We start from the raw sequence: 21,824 nt of genomic DNA, 5'->3' as shown, positions 1-21,824 counted from the left end.
CACCGAGGACAGTGGCTCTCTCTCTCTCTCTCTCTCTACTAACTTCCTGACATTCTCCAAAACGTCTCTCTCTCTATAGAAAGTAGTAGCAGTTGGGCTCCCGTTCTCTCTGCTACAATTTTTACGACGAAAACACCCTCCGTCTTCCTACAAAACTCCAAACATCTCCCTTGTCTTTTTAGATTCTACCCGTAGTCAAAGATCCTCTGCCTCTCACCGCACTTTCTCTCATTTTCCCTCACTTTCTCGGCCATGAAATCTCAGCTCCTTGCTTGACACATACCGCGAAACCGCATGGATTTGATCGAAGGAGTGGGAGAGAGCTCGTCGCCGCCGAGGAGCTTCGGCGGAGGCTTCAGCAGCACCGATGTGCGAAACGACGTGTACAATCGGTTGATGGAGAGCGGGCTCGACGAGGTCGTCTCTAATCCGGAGTTTCGCGAGCTCTTGGACGCTCACTTCAATCGCTTGCCTCAAAGGTACTCGTTGTGATTGCTTCTAAATTCACTTTTTTAGTTTCTATTTTCGTTATTTTTCTTGTCTTTTTAGATTTCAATTCTTCGTTCTCGAATTTTCGAGTGCCTTTAACGCTGTAAAAGTTGATTGCGATCACTCTGTGAGTCGATTCGGAGTGTATATACGTGTGCGCGCCTGTCGCTAGGTAGGTAGGTGTTAAGTTGTTAGTGGTTTATTTTGAATGTAAGATTCGGAGTAGCTGTAGATGATATTCGGATTCGATCATTTGGAATATATGTCTGCATCCTGTTTGTGGAATGCTATCTTGCTTATAGTTTTGATTATCATGTTTCTTCTTCTTCTCTTAAAACTTTCTGGGGGTGTAGTGACTTGCTGATTGGTACAACATTGATTTCTTGAGTTGCTGAACATAATAAGACTTGACAGCTTGTGCCCTTCATTTTTGTTATATCCCAAGTCAACTCAGAACTGCCGTAACATGGTCGTCTGAAAATCAAACTCGGCTGTAAAACTCTCATTGAAATACGTCTTGGAAAGCCATTGTACAAGTGATCCCTCTTTATAAAGCACTTAAGACGTGCAAGGAATATTTCCCTTGATTTCCTTTAATAACCAACTAAGCTACAAGTGCAAGCGTAAGGATTTCCCTTGGGAGCCAGATAATATTAATTCAGGGAGCTAAAGGAAGTTTCCCTCTGATAGCTTCCAGGTTTTGTTCAGTGGAAAATGCCCTAACTAAAGGTACTCTGTGTCTCTATGAAAAATTCAAAACTTTCAGATCTTGCTAGTAGGCAACTTCAATCGTTGATATGAAGAACTCTGGACAGTTTGGAATTGAGAGGAAGGGCTGCATCTTCATTATCCTCTGTCTAAAATTCAAGACCGGAGGACCTAATTGGCATGCCATAGGAATATATAAATCCCACTTCCACCATTGTCTTTCGCTAATTCCCTAGCAATTTGTCTTAGTTTTAACATTTTCCTGAAACTCTAGACTGTTTAGCAGGTCTCTAAACTCAAAATAGGTTTTTATCCAAGCAACCCATAAACAACCAACAAAGAGGCCAGATGTGTGTTCACATGGAGGAACATTTTGCTGCTTTTTTTTTTTTTTTTTTTTTTTTTTTTTTTTTAATTTTTATTTTTTTAAGTTTAAGGAAAATATTTCCAAGAGTGAATTAAATATGTAACGTTGGATATAGCCTTTTGTCTTCTAGGGTGATAAACTTATAGCCGTGCATTTTCTTTTTTGTCAGTTATGGACTTGACGTAAATATTGATAGAGTGGAAGACGTTTTGTTACATCAAAGGATTCTTGCATTGGCAAAGGACCCAGAGAAGCGACCTGTATATCATATCCGTTTCTTGGAGGTGAAACCTTTCATCGGATTCAAACAATTATGTTTGGAAAATATTTTGTTGACCAATTTTGCTTCAAGTTAAAGAGGGAAACCTATATATATTTTTTTTTACACTTTTGTTATGCAATATCAAATTTTTTGATAAGATGGCTTGATTGGTTCCTTCTACTTGTCTTTTACATTGAATAATCATTAGAAGAAAAATATGAGCAAAGTTCAAATTGCGATTTACACAAGTTCTTTTTTCCCATATGATGTACACATATAGACATATGCTTATGATCCTAAATCTGTGTAGCCTCAACACTTGCTAAAGTATTAGATAGCATAACATCTGAGCACTTTACAGTGACAAAGATGTATGCATGTAATTACTATACATTCACTCCCCAGAAATTGGATTATATAATAAAATCTGGTTAGCAATATGGACAAAGAGTTGGTGATTTTATGTGGATCTTAGCAAGTTAGAGTGGCAAGTCAGTGAAAAGGGGTGTAGGTTTGGAAATAATAGCCTGCAATCAGTGAGGCACTAATGCCAAATGTCTTAGGTGCATTGGTGGCAGTGGATGTGAACTCCACTCTGCATTGGGTGAGTTACCTTACTGATTTCCCTGTGAATCCAAAGGGTAACAAGAAAGACTGAAAATCATGTTTAATAGTGTATCATGACCACTAATTAATACCAGAATGGAGGAGGGTCTGAAATGGAAAAGGAAAAGAAGAAAAAAGGTAAAGATTGTGCATTATTTTGAGTACCATAAAGATAACAAATGTCAGGCTAGACAGTGGCTTGGTGTAGGATTTATGATCTGCAATGAGTTTACTTCTAATGTTTATACTGGCTATGATTTTATACGTGTCTGTCACTTTTATCAGTGACTTGGTTTCATTTAGCTAGAATTTCAAAAGCAGCTTAGTGAATGTGGAGGGTGCTATAACTGTCTGGTTAACAAACACGGGAAATCAGATTGCTGTATGTTTACTTTGATGAGATTAATACACCAGTGATCTAGAGTAACTTATGGAATCTTGGAAGAATCCTTGCAGCATTGTCTTTGATTCTAAGATGATACTGTATCCATAAAATTTTTTGCAGAGTTGAAAGAGTACCATCTTAGAATTGATTAGAGGGATAGAGTTGAGAGAGTTTTACAGGTCGGTTAGGTCTGGGTGCATAGTATGTGTTGCACAGAGGCGTGCAAATGGCCTTGGAAGGTTCTTGGAGTTATCGAAGTATGGCGTTGGCGGGTGGAGAAGCTTCATAGTTATTCCGGAGGGCATAGAAGGAAGAGGTTGGGTGGGTTGTGCTGCGTTGTCGAGGAAGGTGGTTAGTTTTTTAGCCTTCTGGAGATGCTAGAAGCAGGATCAAGAAAATATATGGTCTTCCATCGGTGACGTGATTGGTGGATGAGGGTACGCGGACATTTATGGAGGCTCTGGTAGGGAAGGGACATGAGAAGGAAATAGAAAATTTAAGCAGAGAGAGTTTGGATAATGCTGAGAACCAAACGTTGAGGAAGATGGGTGGTTTTGGTAAGAAATATTTTTTGAAGTTACCCGGAAATCAAGTTGGCGGTGATACTGGGACATTCCCTTCAATTGACAAGGAAAATTTCCTTGATTTCAGCACTGTTAAAGAGATGTCGGTTTCAATTAAAAGGGAAGTAGACAAATGGCTTAGGAAACTGGAAGCGGGTCATATTCAAGGTGGGCTTGAGACTGACATGTTAAAGGTTAAGCCGAAATTACAAGATATACAGCCCGATGGGGCATAAGGGGTCGGGCCTGTGTGATTTAGGAAGCGAAATGGGCTGGAGGGAAAAGGAATTGGTGGGAAAGGGGTTATTAATATTGGGTTGAACAAGGAAAAGGCATTTTCCAATATCCGTGTGGAAGCCCCGAGCTTGTCGAAGAATGGTGAAGGGTCGGCTAGGAAAATGGAGGCTGTTTACCAACAACGGGTCAAACAAATAGAGTACGTGCTTTGTTTCTGAAGAAAAATGGGGTGGTTTCGAGTGCTGGGTCGAGCAAGTCTATTTAGAAGGAGGCTATTCCAGCTGAACTAAGTCTAGTTGAGGCGATTGCTGGAGACTAGGAGGGTTTCGATGATGGAGTTAGGTTGGTGAATGAGTAGTTGAATAAACTGTTGCTAATGTTAGCCTTTGTTTGAATAAGAAAGATGAAAGGAGGGAAACAGCAGCAAGTGTGGTTAGTGGTCAGAAAAAGCTGGCAGAAGCATCTGAAACATTTATTTGGGTCTTGTTTAGACAAGGCCGAAGAAGTTATGGGTGCTTTGACAAGGGTGGTTACGACACAAAGGACAACAGTAGAAAAGGTGAGATCATCTCGGGTTTGTACAAACAAGGCCGAAGGATGTAAGGGTGTCAGTGACATGGGGTTAACTATTCAAGTGAGTGGATTTTTGTTTGAGGGGATTCCTTCGGAAGTTGAATATGAGGATGGGTCAAGGACTAGTTTGGGAGAGTCAAAGTTTGTGGGGGGGGGGGGGGGGGGGGGGGGGAGGGGGAGACATAGTATACTTCAGGTGTTAGATGGTGAAGGGTTTAGAAGGCTTTTGTTGAGTGGAGGGCCAGGAACTGCTTTGGTACCATTGGAGGATGAGCATGGGGAGGGAAGTATAGGGGGTCAGATTGTTCAAGAGGTGTAGGAATATGATTCGAATGTAGTTGAATCAAATAACAATTCGTTAGCCTTGTGTGGGGACATGAATAATCCTTCTTTGGCTCTGGTGAATGTCTTTGGGGAGGAGGTTTAGGTAAGCAAATTGATAATAGTCCATCTGCTTGCTTTGGTTGAAGAACTGGGTGTTCCAAATTCGGTGTCCTTAGATTGGGTGGTTGAAAGGGTGAAGAATTTTTGTCATGTTAGGGTTATCGTGTGATGGTTTTGAGGATCAAATATTGGCAGAGTTTTCTGCGATTGAAGCAAGTAGACATCAGAATTTTGTGGGTAATGCGTTAAGAGTTAAGTTTTAAGCCAAGGACTGAAGGAGACTGTGAGTTAAAGAGATTGGATTGTTCAGTTAATTATGATAAGAAGGAAGGGCACTCTAATAGAGGTAAAGGAAAGGGGAGGGGTTCTAATTGTTCATTATGAAACCAAGGTTAGTATCGTGGAATGTAAGAGGGCTGAATGTGAAGGATAAAAGGTTGAGGATTAGAGGGCTTCTCAGGAATTGGAAGGTGGACATTGTATGTTTATTAGAGGCAAAATTGGAGTATATTTCTAGGGAGGCGAGGAAGGACTCCCAGGGGTAGAGGATGTTAGGTTCAAGATACGTTTCTTGGCAAAGGGTTATAGTTAGAGAGGGTGTGGATTTTAATGAAGTTTTCTCTCCTGTTGTGAAATATAGCTCTATTCACATGTTGCTTGCCATGGTTGCTTTATTTGATTTGGAGCATGAGCAATTTGATTTGAAAACAACGTTTCTACATGGTGAGCTTGAAGAAACTATCGATATGCATCAACCAGATGGGTTTATTGTTGTAGGAAAAGAAGATCGTGTTTATTAGTTAAGGAGATTACTAAACGGTTCGAAACAATCTCTGAGTCAGTGGTACAAGCGCTTTGACAACTTTTTGATTGGACATGGTTACACTAGAAGTAGATGATAACTGTGTATGTCATTAGTGGAAGGTGACATTACAGTCGACATTTGCGTTGTCCACCACAGAGGCATAGCATATGGCAGCGGTAGAGGTGGTGAAAGAAGCAATTTGGCTAATAGGTTTGGTTAGTGACTTGGGGTTGCAGCAGAATGTGACTAGAGTCTTTTGCGATAGGCAGAGTGAAATACAGTTGACCAAAAGTCAGTAACTTGGGGTTGGTGACTACAGTTTTTTGCGATAGGCAGAGCGAAATACAGTTGACCCAAAATCAAATATATCATGAGAGGACCAAACACATTGATGTTAGATATTATTTTCTTTGGGAGGTTGTGACACAAGGTAATATCACAATGAAGAAAATTGCCACGACAAAAAATCCAGTGGACATGTTGATTAAACCAATTTTGGTTCTCAAGTTAAAGCATTGCTTGGACTTGATTGGTGTTTGTAGTTTATGACTACCCTTAGAGGTGTTGGAGGAGACTTCATGGAGGAGATCTGCATTGGAGACTTGATGGAATTCAAGTCAAGGTGAAGATTTGTAATGTTACTTGACTTCTTATCAAGTCATGTCTCTTAGTGTGACCCAGCAGCATTGAAAGAGAATTATGTTAGCTCACGGTTTTTTAGTCTCTCATAATGGTTTGGGAATCACATAGTCTGACTGTCAGTCCTTATTCTGTCAGAATTGGGAGATTTGTTAACTGCCTTTCATCTCTTTATAAAGCTCCTATTCGCACAACCTGAAGAATGAGAGATAAAGCCGCACCGCTTGTGTGTGAAAAAATAGAGAGCAAAAGAGAGATTGCGTCGCCGCTCAGCTTCAGTTTTTCTCACCTTTTGTAGTGCCGCACAACATAGAGAATTTTGAGAAATATTTATCTTGTTATAATTCTCTTTTGTCAAGTGTGAGGTTTGGGTGTATTGGAATTTTGGGTTTTGAGTTGTTTTCTCCCTGTTACTATTTGTACTCCATCTTTTGATGGTGGATTTTCTTATGGCCATCCCTGTCGAAGTAGGCTTGTTAAGCCAAATCATGTAAATCTTGACGTCTTGTGTGATTTGTTTATTTTAATTCTGTTATTTTTTGCTTCTTTGTGATCTGAAAAATTATTTGTAACAACAGTTATTATAGGTTTTTGGAAATTCTGTTACCTAAGCCCTACTTCTCAACCTCAAAGTTTGCCTATTTTCTACATTTGATACCTGATATTTTATTTGTTTTGATTGATTGGTAAGAGTAATCTTTATATGGTAAACCTTTGTGGAACAAATCAAAATTTACATGTCATATGCACCTTTACTCGAGTATTGTTCAGTTTGATTTATGTTAGTAATATTGCCCTAATCTAATTGCATATACTTGTTCACCTTTAAGTTCAGAATTCTGGTCTACCATGTTGTAATCTAACTATGAACAATCATACTCTTATGAACATCTATATATTGTTACCCACTATTTATCAATTTTTGGTTTTCTCTTCTATTCTGTTTCAAGCCATATAATTTAACATTTTTAGCTCTATTATTTTTTTCTTGGCTTCTCTATTTCTTCATCTTTTTTTCTTTTTCTTTTTGGTTCTGTGTCTTGCTGGGTAGAATACTTTTACTAGAACAGATGGTAATGATGATCAACAATTTGTAAGTGCTCTCTCTACCCCAAGGCCATCTTGTGATACTGAAAATGAAGGAGCCGGGCCATCACATAAGAGGTACTTAATGTATGCTGCTTTTACTTATGTGAGTGCTGCCTGAAAAAGAAAGGAAAAAAAAAACCAATGAAATGGTACTATATTTGCATTCCTGGTAGGGGTTCCAGTGAGTGCACTTCTTTTCAAGTTGTGGTTTTTTTTTCCTGTTACTTATTAATGTCATTTCTGTAACTAGAATCAGGGATTGTGCGACTGACTTTGAACCTTGCTCTAAGCTTGAGGACCTAAATTTGGATACCAGAGACATGGAGGAGAGATATCTTACAGGGAATTTTTCCAGAAGGTACCTGAGCAAATGTTAGCATTTATTCTGTTTCTCTGTTATTTCTGAAGATTTAAGGCTATGCTTGTTGTGACAAATGATTTTTTGGATCACAACAAAGCAAAAAAGAACAGAATAAAACAAGCCAATCACACAGGATACCAAGATTTATGTGGCAGAGACGACCAAAAGAAAATCCACTATCATAAGGAGTACAAAGAGTAGTAAAGAGAAAAACCATTCAAAACCCAAAGCCCCAACACATCCAAAACTCACTCTTACACAGAAGAAAATTCTGATAAAAAATAATTTTTTCTCTTATTCTCTCTGTGCTCTGCGACACCACAAAAGTATGAGACACTTTTTGCTGCACACTCCCTTTCATTCTCTCTTTTCAATTCTCAGTGAATGGCCGAATGAGATGTTTATATTGCTGTGCAAAATTGGCTAGTTGAGGGAATATAAGTTGTGCGGGAGAAAAATTAGCAAGTTGGCTAACACAGAGAGTTATTCTTCTACAAGGAGAAGAAAAACTATTGGGCCCCACAAAGTGACGTGACTTGATGGAAATACATGTCGCTTACGTCACACTGCTATTACCCATTAACCTAACTATTTGTTAGGAAGGTGGTTTTAATATTTAGTTCATCAATAATTTCCAATACATTGCTTTTTAGTACTCAGAATTTAGGGGTTTTCTTTCTTCAGTAACCATTATTATCCTAATGAAAAGTAATATTGAAGCATTGTCAGTGTGACAAAGACAGTGCCTGGATATAGTACTAAAGGTTTAACAATTTAACATGCTTAGGACGTTCACTATTTAGATCTGTGCCTGTACTACCAATAAAGCAAATGTCACTGCCCTATGTTTTGGGGTTGGGGGGGAAGGTGGGTGGGGTGGGGAGAGAAGTTCTCTGACCTGGGAAGCACGGATACTTCAAATTAGCAGCCGTATCAATATGGATACTCCTGGATAATGGAACAATACTTCTCTATGTTTTTTTTCACTCACGCCTTTTCTCTTTCTCACTCTATCTCTTTGTAAGTAATAGCTCTTAATTAGTGTAATTATTTAGACATATTTTATGTCTTTTAGTAATGTTGTTTATCTTTAAAACTAAAATTTAGTATAATATGTATTTTGGCATTGATTAATTAAAGTATCCCAGCGTAACATCTCCTAAATTTTTAATATTTGACATATCATTGTGTTCGTATTGTGGCATAGTGTCTCCTGTATCCAGATTGGTGCCATCTAGTCTCTGAGTCTTCTCTCCTACATTAAGTAGAGTTATGAAAGTTCCTTTTAGTAGCTCATACATGAGGTCATCCTCAGATTTGGTTCGGTATTGTTAGAGAATGAGGGTAATATTGTAATAAAAGAAAGGACAGGTGTCCCCATTAGGTGTCCTTATTTCTAGAACATTGTACCAGTTGTCCTTTTCTTTAGAATGATGTATGTTGCTCCTATAAAAAGTAACATGTGGTGAGGGCCAAAGAGATACTGAGCTTCTCTGTGAAAACGGTAATCTTGACATGATATCAAAGCATAAGAATTAAGCAAGAAAAAAGAGTCCAGTCCCTCCTAGTTTGTCCTTTTTTCTTTGTCTTCTTTCTTGCAGTTTTCAGCGGTGCTGTGGTTGAAGGCTTAGGCCCGATGCCCATGGTTGGAGGTCGATGACGACGTCATCACTGTAACAGTGGAGATGCCGTAGTTATTGGCCTCATCATTGTGGTGGTTATTGTCTGTGGTCAGGGCAGTCAGTGGCTGTGTGCGCTGGCTGGAAAAGTCTGTCGGTTATGTGGTGAAATCTCTTGTGTTGCAGTGGTCTTTGATTGTTTCTGATTGGTCATTTATGTGTTGTAGTGGTAGTTGGCCACGTCTGTAGAGGCGGTCAGTTATTTCTTTGGTGGTTGTAGTTGTCGGTGGTTGTCAATCAATTTCCTGAATCTGTAATCTCTTTTCTCTGTATTTAGATGACTTTTAGGCGTTTAGTGAGGCCTCTCTCTGGGAGTTGGCCTGCCTGCTGCAATCCAATGTTGTTGTTTCAGGGAGTACATGAAGTGGTTTACAAATGTTATGGCTACCATGCCATCTCGACAAAGGATAATTGGTTTTCCCCGGCTACCATGTGTCTCAGCTAGGTTCATTAAAAGTTCGTTCTGCATTACTCATGCTTGACACAATATTATCATAATTTTAAGTTTCAGTTTGAATGTTTCACTCTTTGAAATTGAGAAAGGCCTCAAATTTTGCTTTGAAACACCAAGAATTGAGAACTATATAGTAAGATATAATTAGGAACAAGACAGTTAAAGATCATTTTAATGCAATCATAGTCTGGTAAGATAACGACTTACCAGATTATGATTGCATCTTACTCTGATCAATTTACTTTAATGTGACATTGTCTTAGTATCTTACTTTCAATTTATAGAAATTTTACATATAGTTACAGCCTTACATGACCAATGCTCACATCATATGAAAGAGGACCTTGGAGCCTATTGGCAGTAAGTTGTGTGGCATGTGATATATGTCATTACTGCATCCATTGTTTATGACCTTAACATCAATAGAACGTGGAAGTTGATTGATATATTTTTATTACAATTCAAACCAAGCTATGAATTTCTTGGGTTGAAACAGGAATGATAAAATGGATTAGGTGTAAATCCCTTAAGAAAATGAACAATTAACATATTTGATACGACATTCTTGGATTAGTCATAAACACGTGTCTGTATCTCTGTATAATATCTGTGTTTATCTGTTTTAGAAATTAAAAAAATAAAATAAAATAAAATCTACTTTGAAATTTCTTTATGTATTTTAGTGAAAACTAATCAAAAGTCGGTGTAAATGAAAACATAATAGGAAAAATATGGAATAACTTGTGGGAGGAACAGTTTAGAAGACAGGTTGTTATGTTTCTGTACTTTAACACGAGGATAGAATTTCTCTTTTGATCAATTACTATGAGAGCAGACGTATACTTGGACTATTTGTTTGGAGTTCTATCTATTCATTCTTTTAAATGTTGATGAAATTTGAAAAAGTGCAACTACCTTTTTCCGACAATGCTTTCAATTAGTGAATTAAGGCCTCTTCCACTGATATTTAAAATTGTGTGAACAGTATTATGTGTTTGAACCGCTACTTTTATATGTAACACATAAAAATCCAGAATATGTATCTTTCATGAATAGTAGAGCCTTGTGTTCCATTATGCCTGTGAAGGCATATTTGCATACATCTGACCCGTAATCCCGTCAAGTTTTTTCTGCATTAACTATTCTTAATTATTCTGTGGCTGAAGTATCTCTAGTCTTTATTTAGCTGAACTTTTGGCTGTACGATTATGATATCACACACATTTTTAGCATCTATCAGTAACGTAGTTGACCATTGGTGAAATACAATGCAGGCAAGAACTTTCACATGTTCCGGTACATGAAGTAATATTTTCTACCATTGACAAGCCCAAGCTTCTTAGTCAGGTATATTTTAGAAGTAAATATAGTGATATCAAAAATCGTATTAATTTTTGGAGACTTAATTTCAGTTTATTTTCATCATTGTCTTGTCTTATACTTCCATGAACTGGCAATCCTCATGAAGTGACTGGAAAAACATCAGGACTATGACGTTTTATAACCAGGTGTTATTTTGTTCTAGCTTTCTGCATTGCTTTCGGATATAGGACTGAATATCCGTGAAGCACATGTGTTCTCAACAACTGACGGCTACTCCCTTGATGTTTTTGTGGTGGATGGGTGGCCTTTTGAGGTACTTTGTCATTCTCTGTTGTTTTATTACTCCTATCAGTTCTCTTTGCTGTTTCTTCAACTTTAATGCCCTAATATTTCTTGTTATGATGCTTTTAGTTATTATCATTCCTTAGTGTCATTGCCATATACCATTACATCGGTGGATGCGCACTTTGTTGTGGTTTTATTTATTCACTTCTGATGCCATTTAAAAGACTAAAAAAAAAAGGTTTCAGTGATGTTATTACTTGTTGCCTATGTGCAGCAAACACTTGTTGTATCAGTAATTATTTTTCAGCTTCTTATTGAACTTCTTTGGCATTGTCATACAAGATTGAAGTTTTAACAATAATATTTCAAGCCCTTGCATTTTATGTATCTATCATGTTTGTGTTTCAAACTGGTTAAATTAAACAAATTGTGGCTTATCCCAGGAAAGTGACCTTGTAATATATTAAGGAGCATTGTGATTATATTTCTTTTATGACAGGGATCTTTGCTGAGTCCAAATGTTGCTGACTTTGCAATGTTGTGGCCAGGATGCAGATGGTTTGTATAAAGCTATGGAAAATGCAGTTGCTAGAAGTGAGGTAATGTGTCTCTTTGTGATCATTATTTAGTTATTTGGTTTCATTTCTAGATTATTTTTGGATCTTGAAATCATATCCTGGATGAATTGTTCTTTATGGCTTTTGATTTTTGTGCTCAGTGATCATAAAACCATAAAACCAGTTAATATCAAGTGTACATGCACATCACCTTTCATATGAGTCTTGAAAAGGTGTCGGTGCTGCCCCTTCTATAAAGAAGTTAAAATGGTCCAACTAAGAGGACTTTCCTGGGATATTTTTCCTAGATATAATATTTTTCCTTGTTTCTTTATCTCTCAGAATTGCTATTTTCTGCTGCTCTTGTTGAAAGGACTAGGGTATAGATCCACCATATAATTGCACATCTTGTTGCACTTTTTGAATAAATTCTCTAATTTATCAGAAAAAGTAGATGGGTGCAGGTGCAGGTGCAGGTCCAAGTATTGGATCCATACATTTCAGAAAGATTTTGATCATTTTTGAGTGTTCAGTAGTCAGTACCTATTACCTTGACAATGTCATGTTGTGTTGACACGGTTTCACCAATCTGAAGTGAAGGGTCCGAGGGATTGTGTTTTGCTGCATTTGGCAGGTGAATAAAGGGAAAAGGATCTAACGCATGAATTGGTTACTGCCTAGTCCATACAAAGGGGCTAATATGTTTGTATCACGCATAACTATGTGCTTCTCATCTGAAATGCTAAATGTTAGCAGTTAGTTTTATCAGTTTGAGGAATTCCAGTTTGATCACAAAGTCTATTATAAGCTAATCATAAGTACTTAATTACGGACAGCATTGTCTTTTTTCTGGAACAACACTTTTTGGCTCTGAAAATCACACCGCTGGGTACTATCTAAAGATTTTACTAAGTATTGCTACAATGTCATAGTATAGGGTTTTGTCACTATAATTTATATTTTCTTATCTGGGTACTGGGCCACATGGAGCTGTTTATGATGCTTGAATCTATTAGCCTTTTTTTTGGCAATTAAGTGCTTTGGTTTTTTCCTTTTGCTTACAATTTCAACTTTATGTTAGGCAGAGATAGCATCTTCTTCCAATCATTATACTCCTCACCTTCCTCCATGGCTCTGAAAGTCAAAACATTACTTTTGGAGTGACGTGGTCCTTTTTTTCCTTTAAACATTTCAGACTCCATTTTCTCATAAAAGGGTAATTTAGTCAGTTTACATATTGTTTTGAATCCAGCTTAACGGTTGATTTGGATGGAGGAGGTAAATTGACACCAAACTTTAAAATAGGATCCGAGTTGCAGCAAATTAGAGGGGTAACCGGGTAAGTTTTTTTTTTAATAAATAATAAACTGGTCTTATTAAAAGAGTAAGCTACCCCTAAGTATACCAGAAGTATACAAGAGAAAGCACCTAACTAGTAACCGGGTAAGTGACACAAAGATACTAGTTTTTTTTTTTTTTTTTTTGGGGGGGGGGGCACTGCTCACTTTTGGCAACCTCTAATACAATTGGTTCTAACTCATGATAATAACACCTATGGCTTATGTCCGTAATGATTCATGGATCAAAAGTTGTCTTAGGTTACCTCAGTAATAAGGTATAAGCTTCAGATATTTGTCCATGGTTTACTACCCTTAATCCCTTCTTTCTTTGTTGTCTAAACACCTTAATCACAAAATTTTAAAACGGAGATGTCCTATTTGGTACTCAATTCATAGGATCTTCTTAGTTTATTACTATCGTATGGATTTTAAGGCTGAGAAGTAAACCCTATAGTTTAAATTAATTCAGTGCTCACCAATCCTGAATCTCTCTCTCTCTCTCTCTCTCTCTCTCTCTCTCTCTAGGTTGTTGCATGTATTAAAATGTAACAGCATAAGTTTTTGTTTTCCCTATTTCAGATTTTTGGTCCATCATCTCTTCTTATCTCCTTGTTAATCTGGTTGTAATTTTTTTAAAAAATTAATACGATATCATTGAAATATTACATAGACGTTTCCAGCTTTTCATTTTTTTTTTTCGATGTTGACTCACATGATTTTAATTACTACTGTGCCATAAAATATGTTAGTGTCTATGTATTCTGTATATCTTATCAAACATTATTGAACTCTCTTGGTCTAGTGGTTGGGGGGTATGACTTCTTAATGTTGAGTGTTTGGGTTCAAATCCCCAATCACACTTGTACCTTCACTTATCTTATAAAGCCCTTGATGGAGCCACTATTGGGTGTACTGTTCATGTCTGTCGTTTTACTCGTTTGACTATATTAATGTTCTGAAGTTACTGAGCTGATCTCTCCAATTTTCCATTATTAGATGTTGGTTAGTGTAGTTGTGATGTATAGTGCCTTTGCTTTTTGGTCATCATCTGGCCCCAGTAGAGCACTTCTATCACGATCTATTTGATCTTTTTTTCTTCTCATATAAGTGAAAGATGAATGCCAATAGAAGTGTAATAAATATCCTTCTTTGGAAATATAGGGATCATGGTCTCGTTTTTCAAGTTCTCATTCAGCTGTGGAAAAAGCATTGGCAACAGAAGCAAAATCTGGAGATTGGGAAATAGATAGAAGATTATTGAAGATAGGAGAAAGAATTGCATCTGGTTCTTGTGGAGATCTGTAAGTTATCTTCCTCCCCCCCACAAAAGAAAATAGTTCTCTTTATGACACTTACCACTCTTTTGTTCTTTATCTGAAGGTATCATGGAGTTTATCTTAATCAAGATGTTGCTGTTAAGATTCTTAGATCTGAGCATTTGAATGATGCTTTGGAGGATGAGTTTGCTCAAGAAGTGGCAATTCTAAGGTGAATAGTTTATCAACTGTTAGTATGTAATTCATGTTTTACTTTAAATTCAAATCTGATTGCTTTTCTGATGCATCTTGGTGAGAAATTATATTACTATTTAGTAGCACGTAATCATTCTCCAAGTTGACATGACATTTTTAATTGAAGAATATAGAAGAAAAGAGAGGAGAGATAGGCTTTCAGAAAGAGAGGATCAAATTTAAGGTTCTTACTCTACTAATGTTTTTTTTATATTAGCATTAAATTATACAATTACGTAAGTGCCCTCCAATATAATAATAATATAAAAGTAAACATAGTACATCAACTCTCCTCCTCAAGCTAAGGAAAAGATATCCTGCATCCCAGCTTGCTTAAGATTGTGTGAAAGGCGCTACTAGAAATTCCTTTTGTCAAAATATCTGCAGGTTGTTCTCTTGTCTTTACATATGGTATATAGATTAAGCCCGCACACAATTTCTCCTTAATAAAATGTCTATTAATCTCAACATGCTTGGTTCAGTCATGTTGGACTGGATTGTTAGCAATATTAATTGCTGCTTTATTGTCACAATAAAATCTCATAGAATCTTTAGAATCATGCCCAAGTTCTTTCAACAAGATCTTCAACCATAATATTTCACATACTCCTTGGGCCTTGGCTTAGAATTCTGCTTCCACACTCAATCTAGCAACCACCGATTTTTTTTGTTACGCCAAGTAACCAAATTACCTCCCATGAATTTGTCATATCCTGAAGTAGACTGTTAATCCATAACCGATTCAGCCCAATCTGCATCTGTATATGCTTCTATTTTCAAGCGATAATGTAGAGAAAACAACAAACTTTTACTAGGTACGGATTTTAAGTAGTGAAAAATCAGGTAGACTAGCTCCATATGAGACTTGTGTGGTGAATGTATTAATTGACTAACTACACCAATTGTATAAACAATGCCTAATAGGGGTATGAGAGAATAAATTAATTTGCCAACCAATCGTTGAAATTTGCCTTTTTCCACCAGAAGATTCTTTTGACTTTCTCTCAACTCATTATGCTCTACTACATTATAACAGCTTCACACCCGAGCATCCATGTTTCCTTGTGAAGATCTAGAACATACTTTCACTGAGAAATAAATATACCATGTCTCAAATTTTCTACCTCAATGCTTAAAAAATACTTTAAACCGCTCAATTTTTTTTTTATCTCAAACTCACTTGCAAGATAATTCTTTAGCCTTCTCATTTCTTCATCATTATTTCCCGTCAATATGATATCAACTACATAAACAATAAGAGCAGTTACCTTTCCTTGTGAAGAATGCTTGATGAAAAAGTGTATGATCAACCAGACTGCTTATAACCACATCTCTACATAGTTCGGAAAAACCTCTCAAACCGTACTTAGGGGATTGTTTCAGTTTATATACTGCTTTCTTTAGCTTGCATACTTCACCATTAATTGAGGGAAATTCAAAACTAGGAGGGACTTCCATGCATACTTATTCTTCTTGGTCTCCATAAAGAAATTCATTCTTTTTTTCTTTTTAATAAGCAATCTAATCTCATAAAGAAGCGCAAAGGGGCGCACCCTGTACGTGGAAAGTATACAAGAAAAACACTTCATTGAGAAAAAGGAGAACACATATAAAGAAATGTGTTCTCTATATCAAATTGGTGAAGTGGTCAATTTAAAATTTGCTACTTACGAGAGTAAGACTCAAATAGAGTTCATCTTTGCTACCGGAGCGAACGTCTTCTCACAGACTATCCTATAGGTTTGTGTAAAGCCTTTTGCAACCAATCTGCCCTTGTATCTTTTCACAGAACCATCTTCTTATGCTTTACAGTAAACACCCATTTGCATCCAACTGACTTTTCCCATCAGACAATTCAACAAGATCTCATGTATTATTTTTGTGAAGGGCTCTCAGCTCTTTTTGTATTGCTTCCCTCCACTTTGAATCACTAACTGCCTCTTATAAATTTTGAGAAATAGACATGAAAGGAAATTTGGAAATAGAGGTATGATATGAAGATGGAAGATCTCCTTTAATTTCTCATTTTTAACGGTAGAAACATCTCCTGGTTATAGTTTAGTAACAAAATAAAATCATGCAATCAGCCTAATAGAGTTATGGCATTCATCAAACCTTCTAGCAACTCAGTAATAATGAAAGCCAGTTAGTTTTTTTCAGCAGTTATTAATTCTGAAGCCCAGTATGTTTGTTGTTCCATGTGTTGTTCCTCATCTTCTCGTTGTTTCCACCTTGTAGTAATTTTGAGTTATTTTGTTTCTAGTATTCTCAGCATTCTTATAGCTATGGGTTTGCTTTAGGATTATTGTCAAGATTACTGCTCACCATTATCATATATTTGTTAGCCAGTTTTTATTTACTTCCATTTTTTTCTTTTTGGCTTTTGTTTATCTGAATGCAGGGAGGTCCGGCACAAAAATGTTGTTCGTTTTATTGGTGCTTGTACCAAGCCTTCAGAAATGTGCATAGTAACAGGTAGGATCTCTTACTGGAAACTCAGATATTTTTCTTTGGGTTAGACTAGTATTGCTTAGTTCTTTGGCTTCTTTGATGGTTTCTTATGACTTCCCTAGCAGATTTATGGCTAACACTGCAAGTAAGGGAGAACGAATAAATTTAAAATGTGAAAAGTAGTTTTCCTTGGAAGTGAGTTGAAAAGATATGATAAACTTTTCCAAGTTCCGTATCATTATTTCCATCAGCATAATTCACCCAAGAAATTATCCCCCCCCCCCCCCCCCCCCCCCCCCCCCCTCTCCTCTCTTTTTTCAAAGAAGTTTTTTTGGGCGCAACTAATCCTAACAGATGTATAATGTATTGATGCAGAAGGATCCATGTGGAAGAAATTCCTGCTTTCGTGGTGTAACTTGAGAAAATTAATCCTAACTTGTCTAAATTTGTTTGGGTGTTGTGTCTCTCTGGTGGCTGGCAACATTAGGGGTTTTTCACTATTATCACTCAGTCAATGGTCTAGATTGCATACCTCTTGCTTTATTTTAATTGTGGTGTTATGGAGTCTGAGCCTTTGTGTCATAATAATGTCTACTCATCCGAAGCTATCATTTGATAGCATCTCTTTTGTTTCTATCTGTGGTGCAAAGCAGCCAATTCAGTAACAAGACAACAAAGATTGGTGCACCTGTGGGCACCCAAATTCACAATGTAAATGCTAAACTGGAGGGTCAAAATATAATTCCACTTTTCTTTAGTTTGGATTTTTATTCTCTGTGGGGGTGTTTTGGGGGGGGGGGGGGGGGGGGGGGGGGGGGGGGGGGTGTGATATGATTCATTGAAATCTTCTAGCTGTTATAAGATTGGTGCATTATGAAGTTGAATTTATGAGAAATTTGTTATTTGGCCCTTAATTTAATCAGGACTTCTTGAGATCTCCTCCTTCAATTACTTGAAGCAATTCTCTCTGTTCTTTTTGTCACGTACGACGAAATTTGTAACCACACTTCTTTTGCATGTATTTTGACTTGTTTTTGGAATTAGTTTCTACTTTCATGTTCTCCACCTTTGGGATTTGGCTCTTGGCTTTCACTATAGGGATTTGTTAAATAAAAATTTGGGCTCTTGGCTTTCACTATAGGGATTTGTTTAATAAAAATTTGGTTGCTTATTTTTTTGTTCGTCTTCTGTGATTTTTCCTTCTTAGTAATTGCAATACAATTTTATGGATTTTTATCTTGTTTGCAGAGTATATGCCTGGAGGAAGTTTGTATGATTACTTGCATAAGAATCATAACGTCTTGGAACTCCCTCAGCTGCTAAAGTTCGCAATTGATGTCAGCAAGGGAATGGAGTATTTGCATCTAAGCGACATAATTCATAGGGACCTGAAGACGGCAAATTTGCTAATGGACAATCATAATGTAAGAATTTATGAATATTATTGATTCTATTGGCTGACAGCTAAAGCAGCGTCAAAGTAAATGAAATGCACAATGATTTAGTTATCCCTTTTGACGAAAGGATAAATATAATTAGATGCTATATTACGTGATGATCCATGTATTTCACTTGACAAAGTGTATGAGGTGGCAAAAGAACATTTTAGTTGTAGGCCTGAGATGACTGAAGCAGCTAACTAGTCATCGTTTCTCAATTTTTTCATATTGGATTTGAATACAAAAAAAATGTTTTCATTTTTAAATTACCAAGTCTTATATTGTTACAATTGAGAAAAGGAATTTGTATCAATCCATTGTTGACATTCTTCTAGTGATCCTTCTCTAGTTGGATAGATAGCATATGCAGTCTTCTACTAAGAACTGAGGTCCTAGTAGTTAAAATTTATTTGTTGACATCTGAATGTGGCTTCAGATTCATTGAAGATATGATTCAATTTACTAAAAGCATTTTAGGTTTGGAGTAGTGACCTGGTTCGGTGGAAATCTGCCATAACAATGATTGGATTATCAAAGTAGCTGAAAGAGTGATCAGTCTTGAGTGTCTTAAAGAAATAAATAGCACTGCTACCCAGAATGTCGGTGGATTTTTTTTACTCCAATATTATGTGCATTATTTGCAATATGATTCTATTATTATGGTTTCAAATTTTGCAGCAATTGTCTAAATTTGTGGTTGTTTAGATTTGCATGCATAATCATCAACCAGAAAACCTTGGCTACTGGTTTGATTGGGTTGGACTTCTTGTCCTGAGATATTAAATTTGAATTTGCTGCATAGGTTTTAAAAAATTCCAATGTGCAAACAACCTTCAAGAACCAAAATAGTTATCCTCATTCTAATTTAAGTGGTTAAGGACAATTGTAGACAGTCCTAGAGAAATTTTCAGAAACTGTGTGGCAACTCGATGTTGATTTTTATCCATCTAGCCCAATGGTGCAGTTCCAGTTTCAAGAAATTTAGTACCATTTTCTGTGATTAAATCTAGATGTTGATGTGAGGAATGATTATTTTCTGTTTTTTTTTTTTTTCAATCTTTTTGGCACGAGTTGCTCATATTCAGCTAACTTTTGGGTTTCAAAAGTTATGCATACAGTCTTATAGTGATTAGTAGGATTTAAGTTTAATGGAATTTACTTTTATGAAGTTATTGTTCTGGTCCATGATTTTGTAGTTTTGGTCATTAGAATTTTGATTGATTCTAGATGTGATTTGCATAGGAAGTCTCGTCTCTTTTGATGAATTAAGTGAATCTTGGTTTGCCATATCCATCCTCATGTTTATCGTTGTCTCTGGATAATGACTTGTTACCAATAAGTATTAAACTGTGGATGGTTAGACTTCTAATTGTAATTAATTATTCTCCCTGCTTTAATCTCTACTCCATTCAGTTAAAGAAAGGCAAGGTTTTCCATATTTTTTACAATGAAATCTATGTTTTTTGGTCTCAAGGCTGTTAAGGTGGCAGATTTTGGTGTTGCCCGATTCCAAAATCAAGGGGGAGTAATGACCGCAGAGACTGGAACATACAGATGGATGGCACCTGAGGTCTGTGTTATTAAGTTTGATATTTCCTTTTGGTTTTTGAGCTTTCAATTGTTAAAATTTTGTGTTTATGTGTATGTCCTAGTGTAACGACTTAGGGAAAAGCGCTAGCCAGATCTGCACTATCACCGCAAAAGGACTAGTCAATTTGAAACTTTCCTAGAATCTCTTATAAAGTCCAGTTTCACCTAGTAACTAGGCAATGTGAGACTTAGCACCTATGAGTATCTTTATAAACCACTCACTCTATGTGAGCTATTCATCTCTTCTCAATATGGGATCAGTGTGTTACACCTAGATTGTGGTGGAGTGGGGCTGGCAAGGCCATGGCCCCACAATTTGTCTACAAAATTCAAAAAATAAAAATAAAAACTGGGCTTGCCCCCTAAAAATTCCCAAAATACAATATACAGAAATAGAATGGCGACATAAAACTTTTCTTCTTCTTCTTCTTCTTCTTCTTCTTCTATTATAGTGTTATTTTATTCTATTATAGACTTATAGTATTATTTTGAAATTGGATTTAGGTCACTCTGTTAAGCCCTGACACCCCCCCCCCCCCCCCCCCCCCACACTTAACCCCCATAATTGCATGCATAATTTATTTGATGAAATTGAAAGAATCATTTGGAAAAACTTGAAATAATAATAATAATAATTAAAAAAAAAAAGGCGCATTCTCTTATAATTATGGAAGATAACACAAAGCGGCAGAAAAACTAGTCTAATAATATTAGACTGAAAGTTAGAATTTATTTCTGACTAGTTTTTGAAAAATACCATGAGATAATCTTTTATGAGCAATCAAACTAATGCTTCTATTTATTTTGTCTAATAATGTTAAATTCTAATTCAGTCTGCTAGGGAACAAGAAGTTCTTTGACCAGTAGACACAGTTTTTTATTTTTTTATTTTTTACATGAATAATGTTGATTTTTTTTATTTTTTATTTTCTCTCTTTTACAATGATCTTTGAATTTTTATGTATATCATACTGAAAAATTGAAAGTTCTGGTTGGACCATTAGAATTCTCAATTTCAAATATGGTGCTTTCTAGCATTTTGGGGATCTGGAACTTCATTTCTAATAGTATTGTTTTATTAGTCTAGCCCCCTCAAGAGAAAAATCTTGGCTCCACCACTGATCCTAGAGTTTCAGATCCTAATGATGGCTCCAATCTTCAACTCTTAATTGATTGTTTTACCCTTTTGTGGAGAATATCTTTCTTCTGCTTGTTCTTTAAAGACTTATGTACTTGTTTTTTCTTAGTGCTTGTTTTGTGGAGAATTTCGTATTAGGTTTTTACTCTTAGTCATCTTATAGAGACCCTGTTGACCTTTTCCAACTGCCCAGCTCCATTCAATTCCAGTTTTAAGCATTAAACCCTAGAATTATATTATATATTGAGTTGACAAAGTTTATATTTTATTAATTGCAATAAATTATGCCTTCAAGAGAAGGATGTTGGATTCCCTTCACTTGGGATTCTGGCATGCCACTTGCAAGAATACAGACATGCCAGTATTGCAGTTCTCATTATCTTGTAGTTGCTACTGCTTGGGTGGCATAGCTGTCATGTGGTTTGATAAGAGGGAGGAAGCAAGAATGTATAACAACAATCTAAGACCGAAAGAAGGACAAGGAAGAGGGAGTGATGTTCTTCCAAAATTTTATTACTAGGAAAAATAATTAGAAGGGGAAACTTCATGTAACTCCCATGAACTTCCATCACTTTTGCAATCTCCCTCA

General features: G+C 36.5%; 1 protein-coding gene across 2 annotated transcripts in view; it reads left to right on the top strand.

The window, feature by feature from the left end:
• LOC133866008 (serine/threonine-protein kinase STY8-like) overlaps window positions 1–21,824 on the top strand; it is a 31,545-nt gene continuing 9,721 nt past the window's right edge. The window contains exons 1-12 of one of the 2 annotated variants that reach the window (XM_062302557.1): window positions 1–479; window positions 1,734–1,848; window positions 7,070–7,182; window positions 7,358–7,465; window positions 10,876–10,948; window positions 11,127–11,237; window positions 11,758–11,808; window positions 14,268–14,407; window positions 14,487–14,594; window positions 17,019–17,092; window positions 18,317–18,492; window positions 19,982–20,077. In XM_062302557.1, the coding sequence (XP_062158541.1) occupies window positions 295–479; window positions 1,734–1,848; window positions 7,070–7,182; window positions 7,358–7,465; window positions 10,876–10,948; window positions 11,127–11,237; window positions 11,758–11,808; window positions 14,268–14,407; window positions 14,487–14,594; window positions 17,019–17,092; window positions 18,317–18,492; window positions 19,982–20,077 (1,350 nt within the window). In that variant the 5' untranslated portion in view covers window positions 1–294. The remainder of the gene's footprint in view (window positions 480–1,733; window positions 1,849–7,069; window positions 7,183–7,357; window positions 7,466–10,875; window positions 10,949–11,126; window positions 11,238–11,757; window positions 11,809–14,267; window positions 14,408–14,486; window positions 14,595–17,018; window positions 17,093–18,316; window positions 18,493–19,981; window positions 20,078–21,824) is intronic. The other variant, XM_062302556.1, reaches the window with a different exon arrangement.

The sequence above is a fragment of the Alnus glutinosa genome, chromosome 4, assembly GCF_958979055.1.
Source record: "Alnus glutinosa chromosome 4, dhAlnGlut1.1, whole genome shotgun sequence".
Classification (NCBI taxonomy): domain Eukaryota; kingdom Viridiplantae; phylum Streptophyta; class Magnoliopsida; order Fagales; family Betulaceae; genus Alnus; species Alnus glutinosa.
The sequence above is the reverse complement of the archived record's forward strand: the minus strand, read 5'-3'. Positions and strand labels throughout refer to the sequence as shown.